Source organism: Pocillopora damicornis, chromosome 11 (genome assembly GCF_964200805.1).
Source record: "Pocillopora damicornis chromosome 11, jaPocDami1.2, whole genome shotgun sequence".
Classification (NCBI taxonomy): domain Eukaryota; kingdom Metazoa; phylum Cnidaria; class Anthozoa; order Scleractinia; family Pocilloporidae; genus Pocillopora; species Pocillopora damicornis.
In genome coordinates, this window is record NC_142680.1 from 1685001 (window position 1) to 1700993 (window position 15993).

The 15993-nt window shown below is 37.3% G+C and overlaps 1 protein-coding gene across 1 annotated transcript in view; it reads left to right on the forward strand.

Moving 5' to 3' along the window:
• LOC149037020 (uncharacterized) overlaps positions 1 to 15242 on the forward strand; it is a 35055-nt gene extending 19813 nt beyond the window's left edge. The window contains exons 6-17 of the mRNA XM_089188324.1: positions 964 to 1076; positions 1981 to 2082; positions 2480 to 2569; positions 3474 to 3575; positions 4041 to 4142; positions 4559 to 4651; positions 5342 to 5443; positions 7064 to 7165; positions 7674 to 7784; positions 8732 to 8779; positions 9873 to 9971; positions 10594 to 15242. Coding sequence (XP_089044450.1) covers positions 964 to 1076; positions 1981 to 2082; positions 2480 to 2569; positions 3474 to 3575; positions 4041 to 4142; positions 4559 to 4651; positions 5342 to 5443; positions 7064 to 7165; positions 7674 to 7784; positions 8732 to 8779; positions 9873 to 9971; positions 10594 to 15104 — 5575 coding nt within the window. The 3' untranslated portion in view covers positions 15105 to 15242. The remainder of the gene's footprint in view (positions 1 to 963; positions 1077 to 1980; positions 2083 to 2479; positions 2570 to 3473; positions 3576 to 4040; positions 4143 to 4558; positions 4652 to 5341; positions 5444 to 7063; positions 7166 to 7673; positions 7785 to 8731; positions 8780 to 9872; positions 9972 to 10593) is intronic.
• Positions 15243 to 15993: the final 751 nt, after the last annotated feature.

The following is a 15993-nucleotide window of genomic DNA, read 5'->3' on the forward strand; positions in this document are numbered from 1 at the left end:
CTGAATCATTACAAGTTGCTCTATTGCTATTAATATTACATGTTATCTTGTTGGACTTTATCTTAAAGGTGGATGGAACAGATCTGTTTCACTTTGTTGATAGACACACAACGTGGGGTGGTTACTTAACAGACATGGAACAAGATGGCACTTGGGGTGATCATGTGATTCTCTGGGCTGCAGCAAACTGTTATCAAATAGCCATTCATGTGATTAGTAGTCTTCCAGGCAATAGTGAGGTAATTATCAAGCCAGATTGTCCATTTGACTAAAGCAAGCATCTTGTGCTGGGACATGTCCATGAAGTACACTACGTCAGCCTTCAGCCCTTGCAAGGTATAGATCAGAACATAACACATTTAAAAATTGGCCTGTCTATGAAATTTGCAAACAAGATATTTTAAATACTATAACTGAGTGCATTCTCCAAGTGTGTTTAACTCCTATACAGCTACAAGCTGTACATGTATATATGAATTATCATTTCATAAAAGCTTGCAGAACTGACTGTTTTGATATATCTGTGATGTGAACAGACCTCTCTAACTTGTACGTGTACTGTTTGTTTTGTTGATCCATTTCACTGGTCTTGTGATATTTCCTCTGACTGGAGAACTTTTTCTTTCTTCTCTGATCCTTTCTTTTTATGAATGTAGATTACAATAGCAGCATTTGTCTTTCGTAACAACTTTTTTCTTCAAACAAAGAGTTATGTCAAGTAAGAGAAGGGAACTAGAGGCAGAATCTGATTTGAAAAGTTATGACATGAGGATCTTACTTGATTTTACCAATATCAAATTTTTAATTTATTAAGTCTATGAGAACTTATTTTACATGAGAAATTCAGTATATTCTAATGATATATGTGGTTCCTTCACTACTACTAAGACAATCAAGCATGATCTACTTGCCACTGCATGCTGTTGGTAATCATCGTTAATTTATTTTGGTGCATGTATGTTTTTCAGAAATTAGGGCAACTATACCAGGGAGGGATAAGAGACCAGCACCTGTCAGTACAGATCAACCTCACAAGCAACTCAGGAAAGAGTTGACTAATCATGACTACTGTGAAGGTAAATTGTGAGGGCATGAGGTGAATAATCCAATCCAAATTCCTTCTATCATTTGTAGCTCATGAAAGCAAAAGTGTTAATATTGGTTGGTTCTTTACTGGCATTTTTGGAGACAATTTCCTTGTTTTCCCCTCTGTGTAGATGTATCTTTCTGTTCAGTTAAATGAGACATCAAGTTTACCCTATTGGCATATCCGGTTTTGACCACCAGGCCATTTTTGTTGAAAAATTTTCGTCGACAGTTACATAATGGTATATGAATTGCTTGATTTCTAAATTGCATTACTTAACTTCAAAATTAGACTTAACTCTTCTGTAGCTTCACGATAACAATTGGAATATATAGTAAGACTCAGATTCATGAGGAAAGTTTTTAGAGATGTTTCAGCATGACTCATGCCATCATTAGTTTAATGTGTTGAACCCTTGACTTTGTTGTTACATGTTGCATGCAAATATGTAATAAGTTTATTAAAACAAAAACAATATTTGAAATAAGTACTGTAGTTACAATAGTTGAAATATGTAATGATTACTGTGCACAAATGTAGTGCTTGGAAAGAAAGCTAAGCAAACAAAAAAGTACAATAATGTTGCAACAAGTGTAAAATGTTTAAATTTTTGGCATTAAGTTGTTATGGCTGAGTCTTGTATCTGAAAGCACTCAGCTGAACATTTTTGCTTACAATTTGGAAAAGAACACTTGTTTGCTTCCACAGGAACACCTACACTGGACTTCTAACAAATTTCTTCAGTTTTACTCATTTCAAATACAAGGTCTTATTTATACATTGGTAGATAGAATAAAATAACATCTGGTGTGTAACAAGATTTTAAAAACCTTCCAAATGCACCTCAACTCTAATGTGTCTAATTGGTATGGTTGGTATCTTATCCATATCAGGCCAGAACAGACACCTGTCTACTGAACATGATCAGTATAAAGTTTCTGGGGGAAGTTCAACATGTTATACAGGACTTGTTCAGCAGAGAAGTCATCCTCAGGGTAAGATGCATGGGAAAAGTATCTGGAAACTTTGTCACCAAACAGTGAGCATGATATTGTTTAGCATTTTCCAGCTATTGTACATCAGGAGCTTGTTAAAAATGTTAGATTTTGACTGGGTTCTGTAGTTCTTACAGTTATTATTTCCAGGCCTCCCTCTAAAGTTCTTTGGCTTGCTTGCTAACATGGCAGCAGTTAGTTTAATTACATTTAAATATAACTACAGTTTTCTTAGATTAAATTTCCTTAAACCTGCCCACTGACAAGAGGTGGTAGTATACCCTATTGACACCTTTGCATTGCTTCAAGTGTAAGTTTTCACCTAACACTTCACAAGATGTTTCCATTTCACAGAGCAGTTCTGGGTTTAACTTGTGGTTTGCATTTACTTTGAAAGGTTCCTCAAGCTATGGCTTGCCTGCTCCTGTAGCTGTGGATTATAGTCAGGGGAATCTTCGTTCACCCTTAGTGAATCCCAATTTCGAAGGTAGTCAAACCTTGCACAGAGTTAATATGGAAATTTTGTGATAATTTGTTTTTAGAATAAATTGCAGTTACTGTTAGTAATAATGACTGATAACTAGCTTTTTATTGGCTACAGCTCTGGTGAGATCTTTTGTCAAATACTACATGTAGAGTACCCTTAATGGGTTTTATAGCCAGACTTCCATTGTGAGATGAGAAAGTTCATTTGCATACATATTTATTACAGTTGAATGCCAAAAATCAATAGTCCATTTTACAATTGTGTGCTTGGTTGCCAAGCCTTTGAACAGGAGTGAGGCTAAGGGTGACCTTGTTATGTTACAAACCTTGCAGCTTTTGAAATGCAAATTAATTTGTTAGCATGCTAACTAGATTCTGGTCTCTAACACAACAAGGTCACCTTCAGCCTCACTCCAAATCAAAGGCTTGGCAACTAAGTACACAACTGTAAAATAGCCTATTCTTCAAGGGAATTAAAATAAGGGGAAAGGGGTGTCTACTGTTTTGTCAATTCATACAGTACATATTTTAAGTGAATTTAATCACAGATAATTCAAGTGAAAATGGAACATTAAATTACTGCAGAAAACAGGCAATGTAAATGTCTTGGAGTGCTGTTTACTGTTTGTTTTGATGTGACACAAGTGGCCCAATGTGGTTTGAGTTATGAAGTTTAAAAATATATAGAGTATGACCTGACAGCTGGGAAACAAAAGTTGCTTCAAGTTAATGAAAAGTTCAAGTTATTGAGGATTTGAGTTACCAAGGGTAAAATTGTAGTAAATGTATGAAGGTTATCCAGGAGAAAGGTTTGAGTTAGTGATGGGTTGAGGTATCAGGATTCAACTGTTTCTTACTTTAACCTCTAATTGGTATATATATGTTTGGTATCTTACTCATATCAGGACAGAACAGAAATCCATCTACTGAGCATGATCAAAATTCATTTGCTGGGGCCAGTTCAACATATTACAGAGGACTTGTTCATCAGAGAGGTCATCCTCATGGTAAGATGGGAAAGTAAATGGGAATTTTTTTTAACAGAACAGTGAGGATGATATTGTTCAGCAATTGGCGGCTACTGTATGATGAGAGCTTGTAAGACTATTGCAGTTTGACTGGGTTCTGTAGTCCTAGTAACTCTTTTGCTTCTTTGCCTTGCTGACACAGTAGCAGTTTGAGAAGCAATTATCATTTAGTTACTACAGTTTAGGCCATTAAAATTTTCTTACAGCTACTCACTGAAAAGAGGTATACCTTATCAACTCTTTACATTGCTTAAAGTGGCTAATAATAATAATAATGATAATAGTAATGATGATAACACTAATAACAAAAAGTGGTTAAAAATAATTAAAAAGTGGTTAATAATAATTATTACTATTATGATAAAAATAATAATAATAATAATAATTATAATAATAAGAAGAATAATAGTAAATATACTTATTATTGGTATTTTATCCATACAGACCAGAACAGACACCCGTCTACTGAACATGATCAGTATAAAGTTGCTGGGGGCAGTTCAACATGTTATAGAGGAATTGTTCAGCAGACAAGTCATCCTCAGGGTAAGATGGGGAAAGTAACTGGAAGTTTTTTTACCAAACAGTGAGCATGATATTGTTTAGCATTTTCCAGCTACTGTAAGTCAGGAGATTGTTAAAAATGTTGGATTTTGACTGGGTTCTGTAGTTCTTACAGTTACTATTTCCAGGCTTCCCTCTCAACTTCTTCGGCTTGCTTGCCAACATGGCAGCAGTTAGTGTAGCAATTACCATTTAATTACAGTTACATATGACCACAGTTTTCTCAAATTAAATTTCCTCAAACTTGCTCATGGACAAGAGGTACTTGTATACTCTTTTGACACCTTTTCATTGCTTCAAGTGTAAGTTTTCACCTAACAATTCATAAGGTGTTTCAACTGTTTCCAATTCACAGAGCAGTTCTGGGTTTAACTTGTGGTTTGCGTTTACTTTGAAAGGTTCCTCAAGCTATGGCTTGCCTGCTCCAGCTGTAGCTGTGGATTATAGTCAGGGGGATCTTCGTGCACCCTTAGTGAATCCCAATTTCGAAGGTAGTCAAACCTTACACAGAGTTAATACAGAAATTTTGTGATAATTTGTTTTTAGAATAAATTGCAGTTACTGTTAGTAATATTGACTGATAACTAGCTTTTTATTGGCTACAGCTCTGGTTAAATCTTTTGTCAAATACTACATGTAGAGTACTCTTAATGGGTTTTATAGCCAGACTTCCATGGTGAGATGAGAAAGTTCATTGCACACATATTTATTACAGACGAATACCAATAACTCAATTCTTCAAGGGAATTAAAATAAGGGGAAAGGGATGTCTACCGTTTTGTCAATTCATACAGTACATATTTTAAGTGAATTTAATTACAGATAATTCAAGTAAAAATGGAACACTAAATTGTTGCAGGAAACAGGCAACATAAATGTTTTGGAGTGCTATTTACTGTTTGTTTTGATGTGACACAAGTGGCTTAATGTGGTTTGAGTTATGGAGTGTAAAAATATATAGAGTATGACCTGACAGCTGGAAAACAAAAGTTTCTTCAAGTTAATGGAAAATTCAAGTTATTGAGGATTTAAGTTACCAAGGGTAAAATTGTAGTAAATGTATGAAGGAAGTCCAGGAGGGAGGGTTGAGTTAGTGATGGGTTGAGGTATCAGGATTCAACTGTATCTTACTTTAGCCCCAAAGTGTCTGATTGATATGTTTGGTATCTTATTCATATCAGGACAGAAGAGACATCCGTCTACTGAGCATGATCAAAACTCATTTGCTGGGGCCAGTTCAACATATTACAGAGGACTTGTTCATCAGAGAGGTCATCCTCATGGTAAGATGGGAAAGTAAATGGGGATTTTTTTTACTGAACAGTGAGGATGATATTGTTTAGCAATTGGCAGCCACTGTATGTTGGGAGCTTGTAAGACCATTGTAGTTTGACTGGGTTTTGTAGTCCTAGTTACTCTTTTGCTTCTTTGCCTTTTTCGCTGACATGGTACCAGTGTGAGAAGCAATTGAATTGTTAATAAGGGAAAAGGGATGTTAATTATTTCGTCTACTCATACAGCACACATTTTAGGTGAATTTAATTACAGAGAAGTCAAGTGAAAATGGAACACTAAATTACTGCAGGAATCAGGCAACATAAATGTTTTGGACTGCAGTTAACTGTTTGCTTTGATGTCAGGCAAGCAACTTGACATGGTTCAAGTTATGGAGTGTAAAAATATGGGTAATTGTGAAGAAGAGCTCCCCAAAAAACCTGTCGGCCGTCTGTCGGCCGACTGTCGGCCGACAGTCGACCGACAGTCGGCCGACAGTCTACCGACAGGTTAAGAAAAAAGAAAAAATTGTGTTAAAAACGAACAGTTAACGTGACATAACAATCCGTAATGGTGATGTATGACTCGACAGACTTCACCTACTTACCGATCGACGGCAAAGTTGGTAGTATGTAAAGAAACGTTTCTTCCAAAATGTTATCAGATGCGTATAGGATATATCACTTGCGTAATTTACAACACACCAGACAATCTAAGAATCGCATGGGAAGATAATTTAATCGAAAACTCGGCCAAAAACTCTGAAAACCATAAGCTACGTATCAATACAAACACTTTCGTTCAAATCGCCCAACAATGCAACGCGGCCTCTTATGGTATGTTAAGTATGTATGTATGTATGTATTTGTTGCTAGCATCGTAATCTATCTTGCAGGTTTGGGATGAATTGCTATTTCCAATTTCAAGTTTAATAAACGATACAACTGTGAATCTTTTTACTCGTTATGATAATTGATTTAGGCGCGTGCCGCTAAAATCACGATTCTACGAGTGAAGTATCTTGTATATTTCACCACTCACAAAACGGCTCCTTTAGGAGCCACCAAATTTTGAAAGTCAATTGTCAACATATTACACATGTTGGATGTTGTATCAAGCGAAAACCGAGAGAAAATATTAAGGTTTGTGTTAACGTTTCACGGACAAGCTACCGACAAGCTACCGACAGGTTACCGACACATTACCAACAGTCGGCCAACTGTCGGCCGACTGTCGGCCGACTGTCGGCCGACAGGTAGCCTATATTTCAGGCAAAACCTGTCGGCCGTCTGTCGGCCGACAGTCGACCGACTGTCGGCCGACAGACGGCCGACTGTCGGCCGACTGTCGGTCGACTGTCGGCCGACAGGTTTTTTGGGGAGCTCTTCTTCACAATTACCAAAATATGTAGAGAAGGAATGACCCTAGGGAAACTAACATTGCTTCAAGTTAATGAAAGGTTTGAGTTATTGTGGGTTTGATTTAGTGAGGGTAAAATTGCAGTAAATGTACAGGGTTAGGGTTAGGGAGGTTTGAGGGAGTGATGGTTTGAGGTATCAGGATTTAACTGCATCTTATTTTAACCCCAAAGTGTCTAATTGGTATGTTTGGTATCTTATCCATATCAGGACAGAACAGACATCCATCTACTGAGCATGATCAAAATTCATTTGCTGGGGCTAGTTTAACATATTGCAGAGGACTTGTTTATCAGAGAAGTCATCCTCATGGTAAGATGGGAAAGTAAAAGGGAATTGTTTACCAAAAAGTGAAGATGATATTGTTTAGCAATTGGTAGAAACTGTATGTTGGGAGCTTGTAAGGCTATTGCATTTTGACTGGGTTCTGTAGTCCTTAGGCTAGTTATTCTTTTGCTTCTTTGCTTTGCTTGCTAACATGGTAGTACTTTGAGAAGCAAGTGCCATTTAGGTATTACAGTTTCCTCTAATAAAATTTCCTTAAAGCTACTCACTGAAAAGATGTTTACCTTAGTGACTCTTTACATTGCATAAAGTGGTTAATGATGATGATGATAGCAAAAATAATTATACATGTAATTATTATTATCATTGTTATTATTTTTATCACTGAAAAGAGGTATACACCTGAAGGCTATTGACTCTCTACATTGCTTAAAGTGGATAATTTCACTTAACACTGCAAGGAGTTTCATTATAAGGTATTCCATTTCACTGAGCAGTTGTGGATTAAACTTTTGGTTTACTTTTACTTTGAAAGGTTCCTTGAGCTCTGACTCACCTGCTCCTGTAGCTGTGGATTATAGTCAGGGGAATCTTCCTGCAGCCTTTGTTAATTCTAATTATCAAGGAAGTCAAACATTTCCCCAGAGTAAGCATAGAAAATTTGTGGTCAACTTGATTTTAGAATAACACACAATAAAAATGACTGATAATTAGCTTCTTATTGGCTTCTCCTCTGAGTCAACTTTGTGTCATTTATTGTCTTTTTCAAAGTAAGATGTAGTGTTGCATAGTGGTATATTTATAAATTAGTTTATAATAAAGTTCAGATATAATGCAGGCTGTCACTGGATGAAAGATTGTGCTCTCTCAGAGTATAAAACATAGAGCTGAGCAAACACTGTCTGGCCATCTGCCAAATTCTACCTAAGGCCATAATTTAAAATATCATAACATGAACAGAGACAAAAATCCTCAAAGAGAAACAAAATGGACAGTCTGAGGTTTGAAAGTTTTCACGCTCAGTTAGATTGTAAGCTTACGTACAGTAATAAAATTACAGAAGTCTCCTCACTTAAGAAATGGAGAGAAATACTTGACTATGTCTCATGTTTCTCCCTACTCTTCTTTTGTGCTCTAGGCACTTCCTGCATGCTTTACAGAAGAACAGAACACAGTCAAGGTTTCTCTATTTGTTAACCAAGCAATACATTTTTATAGCTAATCAAACTGCTTGTTGCATTGGTTCATGGTAAACACTAATTTACCATTTTATGTAGCTGGTATAATTAATGAGTACTTGATCAGAGAAGAGGTCAATGAGTGAGTGTTGCTTACAAACATTCAAAAGGGACTAGCAATTAATTTTGGCATATGAAACTAACAGCCTAAATTCTACTGGTGATTTTATAATTTGAAATTGCAGCCATTTATGATTGTCTTCATAGTGGATACTTTGCTATAATAACTGGATACAAACACAGAATATAGACATAAACGGTGATTGTTTAAACTGATTTTTTTCTTCATAAGGTTCTTTTGGGTATGGTCTACCTCATTTGTCATGGGGGCATAGTCAATCTCTTTCTTTTTCAGACATTGCTAGAAATGAAGACTCCATTCATCAAGGAAGTCATGCTCAAAGTGAGTAGACCTGCAGACCTGAGTAAGAGATCTTTTGTCCAACTGAATGACTGTTTTGATCTTAAAAAGTGGTCAGCTTTGACAATAGTTTAAATTTTTTATTTTTTCTTTATACCTTATGTCTTGTTATAGAACAGACAACTGCACTGTAACCATTACATGTATGTAGTAAACACAAAAGAAGTAAACATGAGTTGGCTTGTTAGCCAGTTGGTTAATGTTACCTCTGTTGGTAGAGCATTGCACTGGAATCACAGAAGTCAAGGGTCCAGCTCCTGTACAAGCCTGAATTTTTTTTTGGAAGCTTAATTTTCACTTCTGCTTATGGCTATAGTTTGGAGAATTTGATATTTTATCAAGATATTCATACATTAGTATAATTGCTCGGCTGATTGTGGAGATATGAATGCTCTGATTGCTTTAGGAATGCATCATATCTGCCTACAATCACTTTGCACAAGGGGATTATAGCAGTACAGTTGCTGAATTTCAAAATGGCCACTGTGTTTTGTGAATGTTTTCAAGGAAGTGATAAATGTGATAGATGAAAATTCAATTATGAAGAGGACAAAAGATGCTAATGAATTTGGCTTTTCAAAAAGTAAGGTGTGAAGTTTTTGTTGATTGAAGTGAATAAACCTGTTGAAACTGCCTGTTTATCTTGATATGAGTAATCAACACAATTGCAACAAAATATGTTCCATGCTTTCTTTATTTACATAAATTAATTACAACTACGGAATTCAAAAGCACCTAAGAAATTATACTAACCAACTATTTGCCTCAAGCTTGGTGAACATTGTTGAATAACCCCCTCGACTTTGTGTAGGGTATTATTCAACAATATGCATTTCACCTTCAGCAAAAAATTGTCAATTCATAGTAGTTTGTAAATATTCCAGATCGTTAATGAGCACCTGTTTAGTCTTTACCTGAAACTTTGATAGCAGTTGGCCCTAAACAATCTTTTGAGTGTTTATTACAATTATTAGGATAATATTGAAAATTAATATTTTGTACAGTACAGTGTCGATAGTTACCTATGTGGATTTATTTGTAAGTGTTAATTGCTACTTTTTTTTTCCTTCTAAAGGTTCTTTTAGTCATGGTTTGTCACCTCAATTTGTGCAACAAAATCAGTATTTGACTCCTGCCACCACCTCAACCCAGCTAGAGCTTACATACCAGAGAGGTCTGTTATAGGTCTACTTACAGTTATTTCTGTGATCAATAATCAGTGATTTATAGCAATTATAGTGAGCTTGCTTTACCAGGAGTTGCTAGATAATTGTAAATCATTAGCTCAAATAGGGCTTAGGTTTTCTCACCAGATCTAAATTTATGTTTGTTTGTCAATCTCTTTGACTGTCACAAGAAAATTACAAGATCATCAGCACACTCTTATTTTTACAATTCACAGGTATAATTTATTTACTAATTCAAACTGCCAAAGCACAGACATGAATCTCTACCTATTGGTAGTATTTCTCAAAACAGCTAATAATTACATGGACAATCAGTTTACATTGTCAACTGTTACTCCAGGGTTCAAATTGTTTGCTTATCAGTTTCTCGTCACTGGAGTGTTCTGTCAGTTAGTCCTTCTCAGAGTCTCCTGGGAAGGATTCTTAAATCTTGATTTTTTAAATGGCTTTACAAAAAAAACATGTCATGGATAATATCATTCTCATGCATGGTGAAGCCTTACTCTTGATTCTTGAAAGTTTTAAATGTTCTTTTGAATTTTCAAACATACAAGGACTTAACATGTTTTAGGTAAGAGTTGTTTAAAGAAATTTCTTCTTTGGTTTTAGGTAACCACCTTGCTAATGTTTGCCGACTTCTGAAAAATGAGTACAACAGACGATCTCAGTTGAAACCACTCTTCTGGGATAACACCATTCAGTTGCCTTTGGAAGATGTTTATACAAGATTGAAAATTTTGCACAGAAGAAAACGGGATTTCCGGCTAGAAAACACTGAAGTGAACACATCTGAAATTTTTAAAAATGGAGATGATGTCATTGTGCTTGTAGAAGGGAGCCCTGGAATGGGCAAGACAACTTTTTGTCTTAAAATTGCCCATGATTGGGCTAATAAGGCAACTTTGCAGGTGGATTCCTTTCCTCAATTTGAAGTAGTTTTACTGCTCAAATGCCGCGATATTCATGGAGACATAATAGAGGCCATTGATACACAACTTTTACCTGAAAGTAAGAATGCAGAAGCTATCAAGACAGAGCTTATCGATTATATTGAAGATTCCCATCACGACAAAAAAGCTTTGATAATACTGGATGGTCTTGATGAGTTACCTGAGATGTCAGAAAGTTGTGTGGATAAATTGCTTCAAAAAAAGATTTTTCCATTTTGCTATGTCTTAGCCACTTCACGCCAGGAAAGAGGAATTGTTGTGCGAAAAACGGTGAACTTCAATATCCTTTTACAAATTGAAGGCTTTACAAGAGAAGATGCTTTTAATTATATAAGGAAGCATTTTAAGAATGCAGGTCTTGAGAATGTGTCAAATGGAGAGAGGCTCATCAAAGAAATTCAAACAAACTCTTTCCTTGATGCACTGTGGAACAATCCACTGAATTTGTTACTCCTTTGCATTGTGTTTGAGGACCATGAGGGAGAACTGCCATCTCATCACACTGAACTTTACCAGATAATTGTTTGTTGCCTCTTACGGAGATATTGTGCTAAACATAATCTGGAGGCTCCTGCTGGTGACGAAGCTCTAATGAGGCACTTTGAAGACAGTTTGCTAGTTCTTGGAGAGTTAGCTTGGAGATGCTTGAAAGAAGGTCGATTTTCGTTTCGTGAAGAAGAGTTGGGAGAATTTGAATCTAGACATGAGAGTCTTGCAGCTCGCAAACTTGGTCTTGTGTTCAAGGAAGCCAGCTTAAGGAAGATTAACCCACAGCATGAGTATTTCTTCTTTCACAAGACATTTCAAGAGTATCTGGCTGCATTTTATCTAGCACATATGCTACTGAAACAAATGGTTGATTTTTCTGAGTTGAACTCTTACAGGGATTTGGTAGAGAGGTACAGACAAGTGTTTGTCTTTATGTCAGGTATTCTGGGTGGGGAAGCTGGTCTTCTTTTTGAAAAGATTGGTAAGAAGCTAAAGGATAGAAACTGGGACTGGTGCAAGTGCTCTGAGGAAGAGGCCACTTTCTTTCATGAATGTTTCAGTGAGAGTAGAAATTATGAACAAGTAGCAATGGCTCTTTGTTCCTTTATTCCATTCCCACAGACTGTAACTATTGACATAACAAATTGCAAAAAAACAATCAATTTTTTCATGATTTTGAATGCTTGCAAGGGTTTTTCAGAGTTACACCTTCCTGTTGATCTAGAGATTGTTATTGGGGAAGACTATGTCATTCCGGATGATGACCAACTACTGGATGATTTGCTATCATACTGCACAAGGTTACAAACACTTTCCTTTTCTGTTTGGGAGATGAGCCAGAAGATTACAGCTCTTTTGTGTAAAGTACTCAGATTGGTCTCGACTGCATATTCCTTTACTCTTGAGGCATATTGTTGCATTTGCTCAGATGAAGTTGTTGCCATCAGTGACAGCTTGGCTGCAAATAAGTCCTTGACGACCATAACCTTTAAACTGCCGTGTGGGATTTTAAAGGATTACTTCACCATACTTGACAAGGGACTATCTGCAGATACGCCACTGACATCCGTTGTATTCAAGATTTTAGGTGCATGGACGGAAACTGAAACAGAACTTTTAAGAAAGATTTTATTGAACAGATCACTTACATCTCTAAGCCTTACTGTTATTGAAGACATGCATGATTCATTGGCAACTTCTGTTAGTAAAGGACTTGTAGCAAATCCTTATCTGAAGTCTCTTGCACTAATTGTTTGTGGAAAGCTCAGCTACACTGGTTTGAGTTTGTTAAAAGAAGGCTTTCTAGGAAACAAGTCTTTGGAGTGTCTGCAATTAAAAGTGTTTGGTGAGCTTCCTACAAATTGGGCGAATATTTGTGGGACTCTACAGTCAATGAAGTCAATTACGTCCTTCACAGTGTATCCAAATGTTACTGGTATGGTTGGAAATTCCCAAGTAGCTTTCCTTTGCCCTGTCCTGAAAGGAAACCTTTTAGCTTCAAAACTAAATTCATTAACTGTCAACATCTGGGGAGAGTTAGATTGCAGTGGAGCAACTGATCTCTGTAAACTTGTGAGAGCTTCATCGGTTTCATATGTCAATTTGAATTTGAACGGAACAATAACTGATAGCGTTGCTGACTGTCTTTACTTGCATTTTGACGAACTCGACACCCTGTCTAACTTGAGTATTGACATTCGAGGGGAGGTAATGGGAGACGGAAAGGACTCTCTTCGAATGCTATCGCACGACCAGGTATATTTATTTGCATTGAATGTTCATTCCTCTAATTCAGGCCACAAGATTTTTAGGAACGTTTGTTTAACTGCAGATGATTCTTCATCGCTTACACCAGTATTTACCAAAGTTAAGGATGGTTGTGTAACAAAGCTTAGTGTGAGCATAAACAACCCTGGCAGCATCAGTGAAGACTGGAAATGTAACCTCTTTGAGGGTTTGGCAAAAAATGATTGTTTAACTACGTTGAACCTTGTATTCAATAACATTTACTCATTTACAATTGAAAACATAGATGCTCTGTGGGATGCTGTGGGAGAAAATGCCACATTAACAACAATGAACCTTACAGTCAACGACTGCTGTGACACATTAACTACACTGAGCCGCACAATCGACGATTTCAGTGAAATGAGAGGTAAGGGGACGAGTTTTCTGGGTGATGGTTTGGTGAAAAACACGTCATTGACTACGCTGAGCCTTACAGTCAACAATTACAGCGAATTCAGAGGAGACTTGACACGTGGTCTGGGTGATGGTTTGGCGAAAAACACGTCATTGACTACGCTGAGCCTTACAGTCAACAATTACAGTGAAATGAGTGGAGAGTGGACACGTGGTCTGGGTGATGGTTTCGCGAAAAACACGTCATTGACTACGCTGAGCCTTACAGTCAATAATTACAGTGAAATGAGTGGAGAGTGGACACTTGGTCTGGGTGCTGGTTTGGCGAAAAACAAGTCATTGACCACGCTGAGCCTTACAGTCAACAGTTACAGCGAATTCAGAGGAGACTTGACACCTGGTCTGGGTGATGGTTTGGCGAAAAATACGTCATTGACCACGCTGAGCCTTACAGTCAACAGTTACAGCGAATTCAGAGGAGACTTGACACGTGGTCTCGGTGATGGTTTGGTGAAAAACACGTCATTGACTACGCTGAGCCTTACAGTCAACAATTACAGTGAAATGAGTGGAGAGTGGACACTTGGTCTGGGTGCTGGTTTGGCGAAAAACAAGTCATTGACCACGCTGAGCCTTACAGTCAACAGTTACAGCGAATTCAGAGGAGACTTGACACTTGCTCTGGGTGATGGTTTGGCGAAAAATACGTCATTGACCACGCTGAGCCTTACAGTCAACAGTTACAGCGAATTCAGAGGAGACTTGACACGTGGTCTGGGTGATGGTTTGGCGAAAAACACGTCATTGACTACGCTGAGCCTTACAGTCAACAATTACAGTGAAATGAGTGGAGAGTGGACACTTGGTCTGGGTGCTGGTTTGGCGAAAAACAAGTCATTGACTACGCTGAGCCTCACAGTCGGCGATTACAGTGAAAAGATTAGAGATTTGACAAGTAGTCTACGTGATGGTTTGGCGAAAAACACGTCATTGACCACGCTGAGCCTTACTGTCAACAGTTACAGCGAATTCAGAGGATACTTGACACGTGGTCTGGGTGATAGTTTGGCAAAAAACACGTCATTGACTACGCTGAGCCTTACAGTCAACAATTACAGTGAAATGAGTGGAGAGTGGACACTTGGTCTGGGTAATGGTTTGGCGAAAAACACGTCATTGACTACGCTGAGCCTTACAGTCAACAATTACGGTACATTCAGAGGATACTTGACACCTGGTCTGGGTGATGGTTTGGCGAAAAACACGTCATTGACTACGCTTAGCCTCACAGTCAACAATTACAGTAAAATGATTGGATACTCGACACGTGGTCTGGGTGATGGTCTGGGTGATGGTCTGGCAAAGAACACATCGCTTGTTACCCTGAACCTTACACTCAGTAACGGGAATAACTTGTATAAAGACTGGATACATGGACTGGTTGATGCTTTGGTAACAAATTTATCATCAACTACAATTAGTCTTGAAGTTAATGTCTTCAGTGAAGGAGACGCAAACTCTGAAAGTATTTTAGCATAGAGACATATGGTAGATCAGTGTAAGTAGTTTATCTCACTTTGATACTTTTCCCATAAGATGTGAATACATGGCCAAGGGGAATAAACGAAGGCCCATAGGGCCTGAGCCCCTAGGGGGGTCTGGGGACATACTCCTCCAAATTTTACTGATATGTTCTCTTTCAACCTTGCCATGTAAGTTGTAATTAAACCACGTTTCTTGAAAGAAGGAACTTTACACAAGCCCCTTCTCCGTGACAAGTACTCTTGAGCTCTCCCAAATATGGGTCCAACCATTCTTACTGGATAGTAGATATCTGTCAAAATCAAAATGCTTAACTGCAAAGCTTGGAAAAAAGAAGAAAAAGGACTTTGGACTGCCTATACTTTTTTTTCATTATTTTAAGCAAGAAAAATTCAACTGATACTTCATTTATTTGATAGCACAATGGTAACTAGTATAAGAGAAAAAAACCAAGGCTATGTGTGTTAAGAATACTTCACCTCATTTTGCTGATTTGATAAAATAGGAAATACCTAGTCTAGTACCCAGACCTTTCATGACTAGGTGGCTGTACAATTCAGTTAGAGGAGAGACTTTGAGAAAGACCTTCCTGTCTTAATTGACCTATTTTTTAGAAAGAAAGGTGTAATAGTTACTGCCATGCACTCGGGTATCCAGTGAGTGTCATGTGCTAGGTTGAAACTCAGGTTGAAGATACACTTAATTGTATTTATGGTGTTTGATTGTTCTTGCATTGATATTCATGATATGATCTCTATACTCAAGCTAGGTCGCAAACTAAAGATCGTGTTTCATTAAAGATGGTTTAAAGAGAATTTTAACTGAAGACCCTTTTTATGAAATACATTTTCTATTTCAGTTGTTATTGTTTAGGGCAGATGAATTT